The sequence below is a fragment of the Doryrhamphus excisus genome, chromosome 20, assembly GCF_030265055.1.
Source record: "Doryrhamphus excisus isolate RoL2022-K1 chromosome 20, RoL_Dexc_1.0, whole genome shotgun sequence".
NCBI lineage: Eukaryota > Metazoa > Chordata > Actinopteri > Syngnathiformes > Syngnathidae > Doryrhamphus > Doryrhamphus excisus.
The window spans coordinates 14065888-14082783 of NC_080485.1; the positions used below are offsets into that span (position 1 = coordinate 14065888).

Consider the following 16896-nt stretch of genomic DNA (forward strand, 5'->3'; position numbering starts at 1 on the left):
AGTGAAATGACTGTTATTAATTTTTAACGGGCACAACGGACACGGAAGTTCAGAGCTAGTCCATTACCAAGGCCTTGGCGTTGGGGTTGGCCTTCTTGTCCACGATGAGCTTGGCCACCTTGTAGTGTCCGCAGTGGGCCGCCACGTGCAGCGCCGTCAGATAGTCGTTGGTGACGTCGTCCACGGGAACGTCGTGCTGGAGTAAAAGCTGCACGCAGTTCAGGTGGTCCCCCTGAGTGGCCATGTGAAGCGGAGACAGGCCGTTCTAAAGTGGAGAGCAGGACGGGTGGCGGAGAAAAAGAGAGAAGACACGCAGACAGACAGACAGACAGACAGACAGAAGTCAGTTAGCATGCTGCGAAAGGAAGAGGCCGTGAAGGAAGTTTGTTGTTTGTTGACTGCGGGAGCATTGTTATAACGAGGCCATTACAACAATGTCTATGTGGTTACATTGGTGGTCCCGCCAGGTCAAAGTGCTTCTGTTCAGGTCGCACGGACGTTGTGGAGACAGTGAGACATCACCACAGCGACAACAAAAGCTCTGCTAAAAGGCGTTGTATGGTGAAGTCGTGATGTTATTACAGCGACACTCACAATGACAAATGTCACCTATTCTGCCATGGAGCTGACCAAAGATGACGAACTGATATTAAATGAGAAGTCTCTTCTCAAGCGATGGTCCGAGTAGCTACCTTGGTCTTAGACAGAATAGGAGCTCCTCTGTCCAGCAGGATTTCTACCACCTGTGCATGACCGCTCCTCGCTCCGCAGTGAAGAGGCGTTAGACCATCCTGCAAAATATTTAAAATAAAAATAATTAAAAATAATTCTACCACACATATCAAATTATATCTACTCTTGTACTCTTTTTTTGTCCTGTCAAGCCATTGGGGCCGATTTAGAAAGAACTCTAAACTCATCACACAGCAACTTAACACTCAAAGGGTATACCCAATAATATACAAATAGGTACCAATTCATTCATTCATTAATTTTCTATCGCTTTTCCTCACGAGGGTCGCAGGGGGTGCTGGAGCCTATCTCAGGACAAACAACCATTCACACTCACATTCATACCTATGGACAATTTGGAGTCGCCAATTAACCTAGCATGTTTTTAGAATGTGGGAGGAAACCGGAGTACCCGGAGAAAACCCACGCATGCACGGGGAGAACATGCAAACTCCACACAGAGATGGCCGAGGGTGGAATTGAACCCTGGTCTCCTAGCTGTGAGGTCTGCGCGCTAACCAATACGAATTCAAAATGGAAAAACAATTTTTCCCATAGTGAGCAAAGCATTTCAGTGCTGGACAAGTAGCATAAAAAATGGATGGATGGATGGAGATAAAGGATATAGGGAGACTGACGTCATTGCAGCACCCAAATTAATGCCTTGCTCAGACGCAATGGGAAAACTGGAGCCTGTCCCAGCTAACTTCAGGTGAGTGAAAGGGTAATAAATTAAACATATTGATTGAGTATCGTGATTATAAATATAATTCATTTTAAAGTGACTAAACTTATAATAATTTGCTTAAAAGTCCCAATTATTTTAATGGGTGCCTTATATAGATTCCAACCTGAAAGTATATTAAAAGCACTTTTAGCGAGATGTCGCCAACATTGTATTACGAAAGCGCTCACCTTTGTCTTGGCATCTATTTTGGAGCCTCGGTCCAGCAGCAGCTTCACCATGTTGCTGTTGCCCCTTTTGGAGGCCACGTGGAGCGGCGTGATGTCATTCTGCACAGGAGCAACCGTACATTACCACGAGCAACGCTTCATTAGACGCACCAAAACAAACATGTTGTGGTACATTTAATTACCATGATAACATCCTCGCTGTGTGTTCCTGTTCCCATCTACAGCCTGACGACTTCTACCGAGCTAACATGTGATTAGTGCAAGAACGCAGCACAAACATTAGCTGATGCAATTATGGTCGTTTGCCGAGGCTGGGTTGCTCATTTTAAATGCGAATTTAAAGCCGTAAGCAACGACGGCTTTTAAGTTTCATTATTTGAAATAATTTTTCATGTTTCATATTGAAATCATTTTACAAACATTTTTTGATTAATTTTGACTAGTTGAAATCTGCAGAAAGTGCAAGTGCAGTATTAATATTAATGTAATATATATAATATATAATATAATATATAATTAATAATTAATATATATCAATAATACACCCAATAATTTCAAAATATAATTAAATATTAATCAATAATGATATTATATATTTATGAATTTCATAACTTTGAATTTTTTTCCATGTTTTTATCATTTTTTATTAGTTTTTTGCATTTTATATTTTTAAAACAAATGTTATTTTAACCTTAATGCCATGTATGTGATGGCAGTACACTTCCCAGCAGCCAGAGGGCGCTGTCAACTCACCCTGGCCATGAAGTCCACAGCGGCTCCTCTGTTCAGCAGCAGCGTGGCTACGTTAATGTTGCCATAGTGGGCTGCGATGTGAAGTGGAGTGAAGCCACTCTATTTGGGAGTGGAGGGGGGGACAAAACACACATTATAATTAAAAAAAAAAAACATAACCACACAGCCCCTCTGAGACAAAGACAGCAAGCATCATCATGGGGGGGCGCCAATGGTATGCTAAAGACTACATACATGATTCAGTATACCATTTAGGCTTGGATGTGCTTTTTACATACTGACAGAAAGGGTTGCTGCACCATAACAGCCATCATACTGGACTGAATGTAATTTTCCTGTTTACTGTAGTCAACTAATGGATATAACATCCTGGCTTAGTGAGCGGCAGCTGTCCAAACAACGCAATAAGTTCCACATTAGGTTGTTTCATCAAGGCAGGTGTCTTCTGGCAGATGTCAAATATCCTTGACCAACCAAGGAAAAGGTACTACAATCCCAAATGCTGGTAAAGATTAAATTCATATTTGTTCAAATTTGCTTATGAATGTATTAAACCAAATACTAGTATGGCCTCATGCAAAATGCTTAAGATGAGTGGTTCTCCGACTTTTTTCACACACCTTAAAATCCTTCATAGCAGTGCGCAAATGACATGCAAATAAAAATTATACAGATAAAAACATAAAAGTCTGCTCCTAAAATCATCGATATAATCCGGGCATTCCAGGCTATGCTACTGGAAAGAGCCGAGGAGCAAGGAGTTGAAGCAATGTCGGCCGTGGGACTGTATTTTTAATTTGTCCGAAAAAATATAATGCAGCTAAAAATTGCACCCTTCATCATCGTCGAAAAAAGTATGCACGATATCGGAACCGAAGTCACAGCGCCCCCAAGTGGCTAGTAGCACTATAGGGAAGATGATGGACTTCAATTAAGTGCTTATGTAATTGATGCCAGCTCGTGTGGCTGTACGGTGGTAAATCGAATAAACATCATGATTCCCCGATGCCTTAAGAGCTGCGCTGGACAGTGGGTTTATAGCCTGCTTTTGCCCTATTATATGAAATTTGTCAGAGATTTTTTTGTAAAAAAAAAAAATCAATAGAAAAACAAATCAATGAAAAATATCAAATTATTTAGGGGTGCTTAAGAACATTTTAGGGGGATTAAAGCCCCCTAAAATAACCTAAAAATAACCCTGTTTTTGCCCTATTATATGAAAATTGTCAGAGATTTTTTGTAAAAAAAAAAAAAATCAATAGAAAAAAAAATCAATGAAAAATATCAAATTATTTAGGGGCGCTTAAGAACATTTTAGGGGGACTGAAGCCCCCTAAAATAACCTAAAGCTAACCCTGCTTTTGCCCTATTATATGAAATTTGTCAGATTTTTTTTGTAAAAAAAAAATCAATAGGAAAAAAAATAAAAAAATAAATATTGTATTATTTAGGGGTGCTTAAGAACATTTTAGGGGGACTGAAGCCCCCTAAAATAACCTAAAAATAACCCTGCTTTTGCCCTATTATATGAAATGTGTCAGAATTTTTTTTTGTAAAAAAAAAAAATCAATTGGAAAAAATAAATAAATAAATATTGTATTATTATATTTATTCATTTTATTTTATTTTTTTTTGTAAAAAAAAATCAATAGAAAAATAAATAAATAAATAAATAAATAAATATATATTATATTATTTAGGGGCGCTTAAGAACATTATAAGTGGAATGAAGCCCCCTAAAATAACCTAAAAATAACCCTGCTTTTGCCCAATTATATGAAATTTGTCAGAGATTTTTTTTGTAAAAAAAAAAAAACAATAGCAAAAAAATAAATAAATGAATATTGTATTATTTAGGGGTGCTTAAGAACATTTTAGGGGGATTGAAGCCCCCGAAAATAACCTAAAAATAACCCTGCTTTTGCCATATTATATGAAATTTGTCATATATTATCACTTCCCGATGCCTTAAGAGCTCCGCTGGAGAGTGGGTTTATAGCCCACTTAACTCTCAATTGGTGGGGATGCGTTGTCGCAACTCTGGTGTCCAAAGATTTTGGAACCGATTCACGTGAAAACCACTCCCTCCAAGTGTTGATCCAACAAAATAAAAGCAAGGAGTTAGTCAACATATGATAGGCTAGACTCAAAGTGGCTTCAAGTAGCATCATTGGCCATGCAGGTTGAGGACAAACCAGTGCTGATAACCACGTTACATGCGTGACATCCTGGTTATCATATTAATCAGTTTCATGGATCACATGAAATAGAACACATGGAAGTCAATTTAGACACAAATAGTTTGCCAAAAATGTAAAATTTTAGGCACCATGAAACCATTAAAAGTCAAGGAAGAGCCAGGACACCCAAGCGTCCGGTTATCATCAGCGAAACATGCGGGCGCCATTAATCCACGAGTCTCTCTCTCTCTCTCTCTCTCTCTCTTTCTCCAAGACTTATCCGCTACATGAGTGAAGCCATGGAAGAGGAGGAGGATGTTGAATGCAAACAGGGATGGAGAGGGGCTTCAGAACTGCAATAAATGAAGGGTTTTGTTTTTTTTTTGGGGGGGGGGGGGTTCTTTTTCAGACCACTTATGAGCTGAAATGGAGAGACTAAGTAATGTACAGAGTTGAGGAGTACCTCTGTGGTTCTATTCATCATCTACAAAGTCAGCCAAGAGAGGAGAGAATGTGTCGTTAGTGAGGGGAAACAACACAAGAAGAAAAAAATAAAAGGTTCCTGATGAGGAGGTAGATATCCTCAAAGAGGATGGGCCGCATGGTATTAAAGAAGCTGAGCCGACGGTGGCGCAAAAAACATGGCCGCCGGCTTACCTTGGACTCCACGTCGGCGTTGTGGTCATTCTGGAGGAGCAGGGCCGCGGCCTTGGTGTCGTCCTTGCGGGCGGCGATGTGCAGGGCGGGCAGACGCACTTTGCCCTTGGTGTCGTTCTCCAGCAGCAGGGAGACCACCTGGTCATGGCCCTGCTGGAGCGCCACCGCCAGAGGGGTGAAGCCATCCTGAATACGAGGGGGGGGGGGCGACAGTTACTATGGGGGAGCTACGATGCTACAATATCAAATTTGCTTAATGAAAGTAGTCAACATGTACTAAGTGCTTCAATTTCAGCTGAGTCTGGCAGTGGCGATGGCATTCACGGCTGCGGCTGTAGGCAACCTCCTGATCAACCATCATTATTCTTCTTCTGATTATTACTACTACTACTACTAGTAGTAGAAGGCTAGTATTAGCCTGCTTATTGGCTTACTTATTAACCTGCTTTTGCCCTATTGTATGAAATTTGTCAGATTTTTTTTGTAAAAAAAAAAAATCAATAGAAAAAAAATCTATAAAAAATATGAAATTATTTAGGGGTGCTTAAGAACATTTTAGGGGGACTGAAGCCCCTTAAAATAACCTAAAAATAACCCTGCTTTTGCCCTATAATATGAAATTTGTCAGAGATTTTTTTTGTAAAAAAAAAATCAATAGAAAAAAATATCAATAAAAAATATCAAATTATTTAGGGGTGCTTAAGAACATTTTAGGGGGACTGAAGCCCCCTAAAATAACCTAAAAACAATCCTGCTTTTACCCTGTTATATGAAATTTGTCAGAGATTTTTTTTGTAAAAAAAAAAAAAAATCAATAGAAAAAAAAAATCAATAAAAAATATCAAATTATTTAGGGGTGCTTAAGAACATTTTAGGGGGACTGGAGCCCCCTAAAATAACCTAAAAATAACCCTGCTTTTACCCTATTATATGAAATTTGTCAGAGATTTTTTTTGTAAAAAAAAAATCAATAGAAAAAAAATCTATAAAAAATATCAAATAATTTAGGGGCACTTAAGAAGTGCTTCAATTTCAGCTGAGTCTGGCATTGGCGATGGCATTCACGGCTGCGGCTGTAGGCAACCTCCTGATGTAATGTTTGAATATTTATATATCATATCTCCAAAATGTGAATTTTTGTTCAAAATCTAGTCTACTTTTAGACATGTTTATGCTGCATGAAGCTATAAGCTATATATACATAAGATGCTTTCACAGGAGCCAATCCTTGAACATGCTCAAGCTGATCCTTGAGCATGTTCAAGGATCCTAATGAGGATGCCGCTTATCCTCATTAGGGTCGCGGGTATGCTGGAGCCTATCCCAGTAGACAAACCTTACAAATGAGAGGTTATTATAATGTTATTATACATATTTCTGAGCCTCTCCAGATAAGATACTAATGCATATTATATAAGGAATGTATGTACATAAGTTGCATAATTCACCGTGTACCATTCTGTACTGTGCGGTGTTCTAATATGTATAGTATGTGCACCGTTGCGCCCACAAGCATCCACGTGTTTGTGCATGCATGTCATAAAGGAAGGACAGCCCGACATTTACCTCATATGTTACCGGGTAGTCCATTAGCCCCCCCCATTAGCCCCCTGCTCCTCTACTGTCCATGCACGCATCTGCGTATAAACTATATGAGTGCATGCGTGTGCACGGGATGAGCAACGTTTAAATCAGAGCAGGAGGAGAAGCAGCGGACCTCATCATTGACCCGCTCAAGGTCGCTCTGCCCCGGCCGCCATATACTCATAGTGGCAATCAATGAAGCTCACAGGAGGAGGAGGAGGATGTGAGACAGGTAGGGATGAGATGGAGACAGGGAAGTGGTGTGGACCCTGAAGTATCCACGGTGTGTAAAAACACATGAGCAGTACCTCAGTGGCCATACTCTGGCTGGCGCTGTTCTCCAGAAGGAAGCGTACCACCTCCAGGTGATTCTCCTGGGCTGCCATGTACAGAGGAGTGAAGCCATTCTGCAGCACGGATGCACACAATGTGTTAGTCAGACTTATCATATTGACCCAATGACACATAGTAAGTCACACTTAAGTCACACTTAAGTCAACACTTAAGTCAACACTTCATACAAGAATTGAATGTCACAGTAAAATACAAAAGGAGGCAATCACATGAGCCAATCCTTGAACATGCTCAAGGATCAGCTTGAGCATGTTCAAGGATCCTAATGAGGATGCTGCTTATCCTCATTAGCGTCGCGGGTATGCTGGAGCCTATCCCAGTGGACAGTTATCAATTATATAATAATCATTATTATATTATTAATTAGCCTATTATTATTACTATCATCATTATTCTTCTTCTGACTATTGCTATTACTAGAACGAGTATTAGTAGTAGGCTAGTATTAGCCTGCTTATTGGCTTGCTTATTAGCCTGCTTTTGCCCTATTGTATGAAATTTGTCAAAGATTTTTTTTTAAACTTCTTTTTTCATTTTTTTAAAAAAATTAAAAAATCAATAGGAAAAAAATCTATAAAAATGTCCAATTATTTAGGGGCGCTTAAGAACATTTAAGGGGGCCTGAAGCCCCCTAAAATAACCTAAAAATAACCCTGCTTTTGCCCTATTATATGAATTTTGTCAGAGATTTTTTTTGTAAAAAAAAAATACATAGAAAAAAAATCTATAAAAAATATCAAATTATTTACGGGCGCTTAAGAACATTTTAGGAGGACTGAAGCCCCCTAAAATAACCTAAAAATAACCTTGCTTTTGTCCTATTATATGAAATTTGTCAGAGATAAAAAAAAAAAATCCATAGAAAAAAATCAATAAAAAATATCAAATTATTTAGGGGCGTTTAAGAACATTTTAGGGGGACTGAAGCCCCCTGAAATAACCTAAAAATAACCCTGATTTTACCCTATTATATGAAATTTGTCAGAGATTGTTTTGTAAAAAAAATAATCAATCAATAGAAAAAAAAACAATAAAAAATATTGTATTATTTAGGGGTGCTTAAGAACATTTTAGGGGGACTGAAGCCCCCTAAAATAACTTAAAATTAACCCTGCTTTTGCCCTATTATATGTTTTTATATATAGATTAATTTGTCACATATTTTTTGTAAAAAAAAAAAAAAACAATAAAAAATAAACACAAATAAATAAAAATTTTGTTAGGGTGGCTTAAGCCCCCCTAAAATAGGCCTAATGACGCCACTGGTCAGTATTTTATGCCAGCCAGTAAAACCAGTGTCTTTTCGGATGCAGTGTAAGAACATTAGCACTGCTTTGAGGATGCCAGAAGGAAAAAATAGCAGTGTGAAGTCCTTTATTTGACCTTGGCGTGCCAGTAGTAAAATGCGAACACTAGAAGCCCACTGGGCACGGAGCCAGACAGAGAGGGGATCCATCATCTGAGTAATTCCCGGGATTTCAGAATAAAATATCCCTCAAACGGGAAGTCGCGTCGACGACGCTTCATGACAACAGGCTGTGTCATGGATGAAAGTCACCTGTGATTGTGCGTTGACGTTGGCTCCGTTGGTGACCAGCTCCTTGACCACTTCCGCTTGTCCAGCCAGGGATGCTATGTGCAGGGCAGTGTTTCCTTTCTGCATTAAACAGAACAACCGCAGGAATGCCAGTTAAGCTCCCACACACCTGTTCTCTGTGTGTGTCTGTTTATAACCGTATGCCCCACTCATTACCCCCCCCCCCACACAAGCCAATCGCACTTAAGTTCCAAAAGCTGCCCCTGCTTGCACTGCCAACAATGTGTCACTTCCGATGCCGCACGTCCGGCACATAAATGAGCTCTCACTGAGCCTCGGCCATAAATAAGATAGCAGAAGGGTTTTTATGAAGCCGTGTAGTCCCCGTGATGGCAGAAACGTCCCCCTGTGGGTCACCCCCAACCCCGATGCCACGTGATTCTCACCTCACAAGGACTGTGTGATACCACAGTAACAGCAACAGAGGAAAAACATCCTCAAATGACCACAAGGAGGGGGGGGAAACCGTGCATTCATTGGTCATTTCAGGTGTGTTCAAGGTTCAAATAAACGACAAATGATGTGTTTGCTGTGCTCTTAGTGCTCGTGAAACAAACAAACTCAGCAAGGCGGCAAGGTTACAGCTACACGGACCAAAGACAGCCCAGTCTTAAAATTAAGAATTAAGAATGTAGTAGGAGAAAAATGCACTGCAAGTGCTCTATATATTATATATTATAATATAGTATATTTTACAAGCTTTTTGTCAAATCTAAGATGGTAAAAAATAGCCAAATATAAAAATAACCCACATATTCAACTCTGCAGACGGCACTTTGGTTTGCAATATTTCAGTTACATCATGCGGGCGCTCTTTAAGTGTATATTTTACAAGCTTTTTAAAAAAAATCTAGGATGGTAATAATGGCAAAATATAAAAATAACCCACATATTCAACTCAGCAGCTGGCATTTTAGTTTGCAATATTTCAGTTACATCATGTGGGCGCTCTTTAAGTGTATATTTTACAAGCTTTTTTAAAAAATCTAGGATGGTAAACATGGCAGAATGGTAATGGTAATGGTTTAATTTCATTTGAACATGCATCAGATTACAATTGAGTGCATCACATAAAATATAATAATATATAAATATCTAATAAATAAATAAATAAATATTCATAAATATTCATAAATATTCATAAATATTCATAAATATTCATAAATATAAATTAATATAAATTAATAATAAATAAATATAAATAAATAAATACAAATATATAATACATAAATATTATATAATACATATATAAAAAATAAATATATATGTGTAATAAATAAATATAAATAGTATATAATACATAATATATATGAAATAAAAAATATATGTAATAAATAAAAAAAAATATATATATAAAATAAATAAGTCTATATATATATTTAAAAAAAAATATATATATATATATCAAAAATATAAAAATAACCTACGTATTCAAGTCGGCAGACGGCATTTTCTTTTGGAATATTACATCATGTGGGCGCTCTTTATATAAATGTATATATGTATATTTTACAAGCTTTTAAAAAAATCTAGGACGGTAAATATGGCAGAATATAAAAATAACCTACGTATTCAAGTCAACAAACAGCATTTTGGTATGGAATATTTCGGTTACATGTTGTGGGTGGTCTTTCAAAGTATATTTTGGAAGCTTTTTTGGAGTATTTTGGAGTATTCAACGAGGCATTCTACGTATTCAACTCCAAAGACGGCATTTTGGTTTGACAAAACTCCAGAAAATCCGTTTTTTGGGTAGCAGAGGAGGTCCCGACTGTATCATGTTCTCTGAGGGGAAGCTTCACTGTGCCACACTTTGCCACCCCCCTACCCTCAAGCATTTGTCTCACAACTTTGCCACTGTGGATCTCTTTATTTAAAGCAACCCTAAGACTCAGAAAGAGTCATGGAAACTGCCAAACAACTTCAGGGTCCACCTTCTCCTTCTTCCTCACTGCTGCCTGAAGTCAAATAAAACTGAAATGAAGTCGCGTGCAAAGAATTCCCAAGACCTTCCACTAATCCCGCAGACTCCTCGGGGTCACAATTGTCAGGCTTTAATTGGGGAGATTTTACCCCGTCCTTCTTGAATATTTCATTGCATGTTTTTGTCAGCAGACGGTTGGCAGCCCGTGGCAGCGAAAGGGAGGAGGGAGAGCCTGCCAGACACTAATCGGGATAATATTTTGCCCCCAAAAGTGGTTATTAGCATCAGATGAAAGCGTAGACCTCTCCTATAAAGCATCTTATTAAATAAATCCAAATAAATGATGCACTATAGCCTCCTTTGTTCATAAAACATGCACGCTCTATGCAGTATTACCGGGGAGGGGTCGTTAAATTAACTATGAATCCGTATAAATCCCCTTTATGCCTGCCTATAAAGTACAAACACATCCACAAAGAAATGTCCAAAGAGTCGTCTCTAAATCATCACACCGCATTACGTGACAATAAGGGAAGGGGCGGGGCTTACCTTGGTGGCTGCATCCACGGCGGCTTCCAGTTTCAGCAGCTCGGCCACAACCTCCACGTGCCCCTCTTTGGAGGCAAGATGGAGCGCATTCAGACCATTCTGTCAAAGAGAGGAGAGGGGAGTTCATACGTGCGCTATCCGTGTGGACAAAAGTACTGGGACACCAGAAAATCAGTGACTACTACAATCACATCATAATTATACAATCAATAATACACACAAAAACACTCTAAAATTGCACAACATGACAGAATTGGGGGGTGAATACCATTATTACTAAAGCAAGACACCCAGTTAACCCTTTATCTTCCACATCCATCATCTCTAAACGACTCCAATTACCAACATCGGCACTATAGTGTCAATATATAGTCAATAGTCAATATATAGCTAATAAGGAGTAGGAAGAAGCAAAGCTTATTAAATCCTACCCCTCGATTTGGTACTTTTACAATCAGTAACTGTTACATTTGTTCACTTCCTGCTTTCCATAATACAGTTTAATTTTTTTTTTTTGTTTTTTTTGTTTGTTTTTTTAATAATGTACCTTGTACCGAAGTACAAGGTGATATGACCATACAATGACATAATGGGTACTGTAGTAACTGTCAATACAGTGATATTTTCTGGACTATAGGGGTGTTATTTCATGACTAGAGGGCTCTAATGATGATAAAAAACCTATTTAGAAGAATGTGTACAGGTTTTCTACACCATAACTATGAAAATATTCCATTTATTTATATTGTATGCTACTTTGCGTCCTAAATTCACTTATTGTGGTCGAGTCTGGAATCAAATAAGTCAAGAATAAAAAATAAAGTTGTAATATTATGAAGATAACATAAAGTTGAAACATTTAAAAAAGTGTTTTCAACAGTCGTAATATCATAAAAAAATAATAAATGTGTAATGAGGTTGGGAAAAATGTGACAATAACACAAAAATAAAGTTAAAATATTTAAAAAGCAAGCCCTAAAATTACAAGAAAAAAGAAGTTGAAATAGTTGTTAAAAAAAATCTATTAAAAATGCAAAACAGTGCAAAAAAGTGTATGTAAGGAGAAGAACTTCCCATTAATATTACGCTTTGTCAGCTTTTTCAGTATGGGGAGCTCGGTGGAAAATGTTTGGGCATTCTTTTTACATTTTTTTCCAGCAGCCAATAAAAAATGAGCTGCAGGTCGCATATGTCGCCTCCAGACGCCCCTGATTGACTCATTTCAAAAGTGGCGTCTTTCAAGACTTTTGACTTTTGTACCTGAAGTTTTATTGTGAACAAGCCACGCGACTCACCTGATTGCAAATGTTAATCTCAACCCCGGACTTGAGGTAGTCAAGGACCTTTTCAAGGTTTCCAGCCCGGGCAGCTCTCAGGTAACTGGCATTGCTGTCAGACTGCACATGGAGGAGAAAGACAGGAAATGGTCAGTTTCAACGTAAATAAATATGCGACATTTCAAAGTACCAGGTAGAAGTCCGTCATCATTTCACAACACAAGGAAGCGTCAGAAGAAAAGCAACTCTAAAATCCACGCGTGCATCCTGTAAAGTTTCCCTCTCGAGTGAGATGGCGGAAAAGCAAACATCCATAAGCTCCGACATGCTGCTTCATCTTTAAGGACTGCGTGCTTCCTGGGGTTTGATGGTTCCCAAAAGGCAGCACGATCCTGACACTGAAGGAAGAGAGAGAGCAAGAGAGAGAGAGAGAGAGAGAGCTCGATGTGGGCTGCATGAGCCGATGTTGCAGGGGGGAGCAACGAATGTGCCGGGCTGCCCTCGAAAATAGAGCTTTTGTGGACGCAAATAAAAATGATGAGGCAAGCATGTTTTTGCCTCCGTCATAAGAAAGATGGACGCAGAGAGAGAAGATGCTCTTGCTTTTACTTCGATTCAAGTCCTTCTGAGACCGGATTAAATGAGATCTGCTTCTTCCTGCTCCTTTTCAGACATGTGATTTACTCCCATGTAGCTTTTTCGAAGAAATAAAACCATCACCATCACACCATTTGACATCACATGACTGGTCTATTGTAAACAGCTAGCGAGCCATTGCTATCATAGAGAATCCAGAATCAGCACAAAGACTACGAGAACATGCCTGACAGGACACTAGACCTGATGGGTCACCATACAGAGTAAACAGGCGTTAGATGGAGTAGAATTCGTTCATTCATTCATTCTAACGAGGGTGGCGGGGGTGCTGGAGCCTATCCCAGTTGACTGTACACCCTGGACTGGTGGCCAGCCAATCACAGGGCACATATATAGCATAGAATAGCATATAAAAGTTATCTACAATACGGTTTTTACCACTATTAGAGCGCTCTAGACAAAAACTAACACCCCTATAGTCAGCTTTACACTCGCATTAGATGAAAACTTACACATTAGCATTAGGAATGCCGATTACTAACATTACATATATAGTATATAGTACTACATATAGTACTACATATCATTTATTTTTCAATAGTCACAAAACAATGATCATTCATTCATTCATTTTCTACCGCTTATCCTCACGGGGGTGCTGGAGCCTATCCCAGCTGACTTCAGGTAAGAGGTGGGGTACACCCTGGACTGGTGGCCAGCCAATCACAGGGCACATATATAGCATAGAATAGCATATAAAAGTTATCTACAATGCGGTTTTTACCACTATTAGAGCGCTCTAGACAAAAACTAACACCCCTATAGTCAGCTTTACACTCGCATTAGATGAAAATTTACACATTAGCATTAGGAATGCCGAATGCTAACATGACTTATATAGTACTACATACAGTACTACATGTCATTTATTTTTCAATAGTCACAAAACAATGATCATTCATTCATTTTCTTCCGCTTATCCTCACGAGGGTCGCAAGGGGTGCTGGAGCCAATCCCAGCTGTACACCCTGGACTGGTGGCCAGCCAATCACAGGGCACATATAGACAAACAACCATTCACACTCACATTCATACCTATGGACAATTTGGAGTCGCTAATTAACCTAGCATGTTTTTGGAATGTGGGAGAAAACCGGAGTACCCACGCGAAAACCCACGCATGCACGGGGAGAACATGCAAACTCCACACAGAGATGGCCGAGGGTGGGATTGAACTCGGGTCTCCTAGCTGTGAGGCGCTAACCACTTGAACACCGTTTTTATCCAAAAAAAGTTTGTTGTACCGTTTTGCGTTCCTTAGTAATTGTTAGCAGTGGAACATATGTAAGTTTCAGGACAATATCAGTTCCCAACTACAAAAGAGAGCATAACTTTCACTTTGACCCAAAATGTCTTTTTGCTTTAGTGACAACTCCAATATGTAAGCAACTATACCACAAGAAAAACAACACAAACAATTGTGAATGGAAAATATTGGTCACAGCGTCACGTCCTGATTACCCAGACCTTTAAACTTAAGCTCATATCTCATCCCCCCCCCCATCTAGAAACATCTTCTTGACTTCCTTAAAAACATCCCAGAGGACTCCTCTGCTCTCATGGCCTCTGCAGCACCAGCTGACCAGTGATGGAATGTGGCGGAAAATCCTAAGCTGATGAGATCCAAAACCAGAGTCCGCTTCCACAAATATAACATACTGTATTGACAAAATGACAGACAAAGATCCTCTATATCAATTGTAATAGGCGTTAATAAAAAAACAAAAAAAAATAGTGCCTAAAACTCACAATTACGAGTGCACCTGAACGCCTCACGGTGCAAAGAGAATGAAGAGCATTGGTCTGTGTGCATTCATTCACCGCTTATCCTCACAAGGGTTGCAGTGGGTGCTGGAGCCTATCCCAGCTGTCTTCGGGCAAGAGGCGGGGTACACCCTGGACTGGTGGCCAGCCAATCACAGGGCACATATAGACAAACAACCATTCACACTCACATTCATACCTATGGACAATTTGGAGTCGCCACTTAACCTAGCATGTTTTTGGAATGTGGGAGGAAACCGGAGTACCCGGAGAAAACCCACGCATGCAAACTCCACACAGAAATGGCCGAGGGAGGAATTGAACCCTGGTCTCCTAGCTGTGACATCTGCGTGCTAACCACTCGACCGCCGTGCAGCCGCCTGTGTGCATCATCACAACACAAAATAACTTTGATGATTATAACAGTGTTGCATCTTGATAATCGATTTCTTTTATCTTGGTGTTCAAATCCCCGCACGGTGCCACGGTGAAAACCTGTCACCATGAGTGTGAATTCCCTCCAAAATGAGTCTTGATCATTGGTTGAATTATATGAGCGACATGTGTGGTCTACTGTATTGAAGCATCATCTGCATCATCCGCCATTGTCCAAGTACTCGGTACTCTCTGACATGACCTTTTTTTCCTCGTCCTGCCGGAATATCATCATCATCGTTCCCGCCTCATTCATCGGTTATTAACGTTTCCCAGCATAACATCTGTGCAGCATGTGTGTGTGCGTTGGTACAAATCCAAACAGTTGTCCTGTTTCTTCTTACGTAAGCAATCCTGATGATCCTGAAAGCATGCGCTATGCTGAGGCTAGCATTCGCCATCGACAACAACTGAGAGAACGTACATATGACTTAGTAGTACACACTACTTAGTAGTACACACTACTTATTCCATGGTGTTCTTTTCTGCAGATTAAGTGGTCGTTACTCGTCATTTATATCCCTTAATGCTCAAATCGGTGACCACCACGTCCGAGATGAAGGTGCATCACAGAGGACGGTGAAGCAGATTTGTACAAGAAATAACACTACGCCCCCCCCACATACACACACATATACACATACATCAGATATTGAAAGAAAATGGCGCCACCAGAGACTATAGGTTAAGCCTTGAAGGACAGCGTTAGTGGGATATTACATAAAACTACAACGCGCGTTAATAGCTGAGCGGCATTAAACGCCTCATGAGGTCGATATCCAGCAGCTCAAGCTGATAGACAAAAGAAATATTATTGAAATATTACAGCAGGAGTCCATGATGAGCCTTTCATGGTGATGTCATTCAAAAGCTGCATGTGACATACAGTAATGGGATTAGATTGGAACATTAGGTACAAAAAAACTGCTTTTCATGTTTAACCATTACAGGTGTAAATATAACTTTTAACATCTTTTTATGATGTTTGTGGTAAAAAAAAAAATATGTGAAGTCGCTTCATAACATCGCTCATATGTACAGTACTTCAAGCGTTTCCTATGTGTAGGCTCAAAATGCTTTGGAAGACATGCCAGCATACATTTTATAAAGATTAAATGAGGAGTTTTCCCTCTCTCCGAATTACTTTTCCCGAAAACAATGGTATCCAAGGAAAGGAATATTCCAAAATCTTGTCAACACGCACCGCTATCATCCAACAGAATATTCAAACAGGGCATGCGCAGTAAAACGTAAACATCAACATCACGTGATACCGACTTCCTCGAGTTTTTCTTTCACTTGTTGGAATAACTCTGTATTGCCGGTTTTTTGTTCATCCAGTCTTGAAATTTAGTTTGGATAAAAACAAAAACTCTCCGCAGTCCATTGCCGATTGCTCGCCTCCATTTTTAAAACCGAAGAACGTCTCGAGCTGCATGTGACGTCATATCTGAGCATGCGCTGAAAGAACGCATCCGGGATAAATTTAAACAGGAAAAGATCAAATTCAATCTTGCT

At 39.4% G+C, this 16896-nt stretch overlaps 1 protein-coding gene across 43 annotated transcripts in view; it reads right to left on the reverse strand.

Moving 5' to 3' along the window:
• LOC131108045 (ankyrin-3-like) overlaps positions 1–16896 on the reverse strand; it is a 144761-nt gene that overhangs the window by 62114 nt on the left and 65751 nt on the right. For 38 of the 43 annotated variants that reach the window (XM_058058733.1, XM_058058739.1, XM_058058737.1 and 35 more), the window contains 10 exons: positions 12541–12642; positions 11246–11344; positions 8734–8832; positions 7130–7228; positions 5238–5423; positions 5044–5064; positions 2401–2499; positions 1648–1746; positions 693–791; positions 68–265 (listed from right to left, as the gene is read on the reverse strand). In XM_058058733.1, the coding sequence (XP_057914716.1) occupies positions 68–265; positions 693–791; positions 1648–1746; positions 2401–2499; positions 5044–5064; positions 5238–5423; positions 7130–7228; positions 8734–8832; positions 11246–11344; positions 12541–12642 (1101 nt within the window). Of the gene's footprint in view, positions 1–67; positions 266–692; positions 792–1647; positions 1747–2400; positions 2500–5043; positions 5065–5237; positions 5424–7129; positions 7229–8733; positions 8833–11245; positions 11345–12540; positions 12643–12712; positions 13448–16896 lie in introns of those variants that run through there. The other 5 variants (XM_058058736.1, XM_058058765.1, XM_058058781.1 and 2 more) reach the window with 2 other exon arrangements.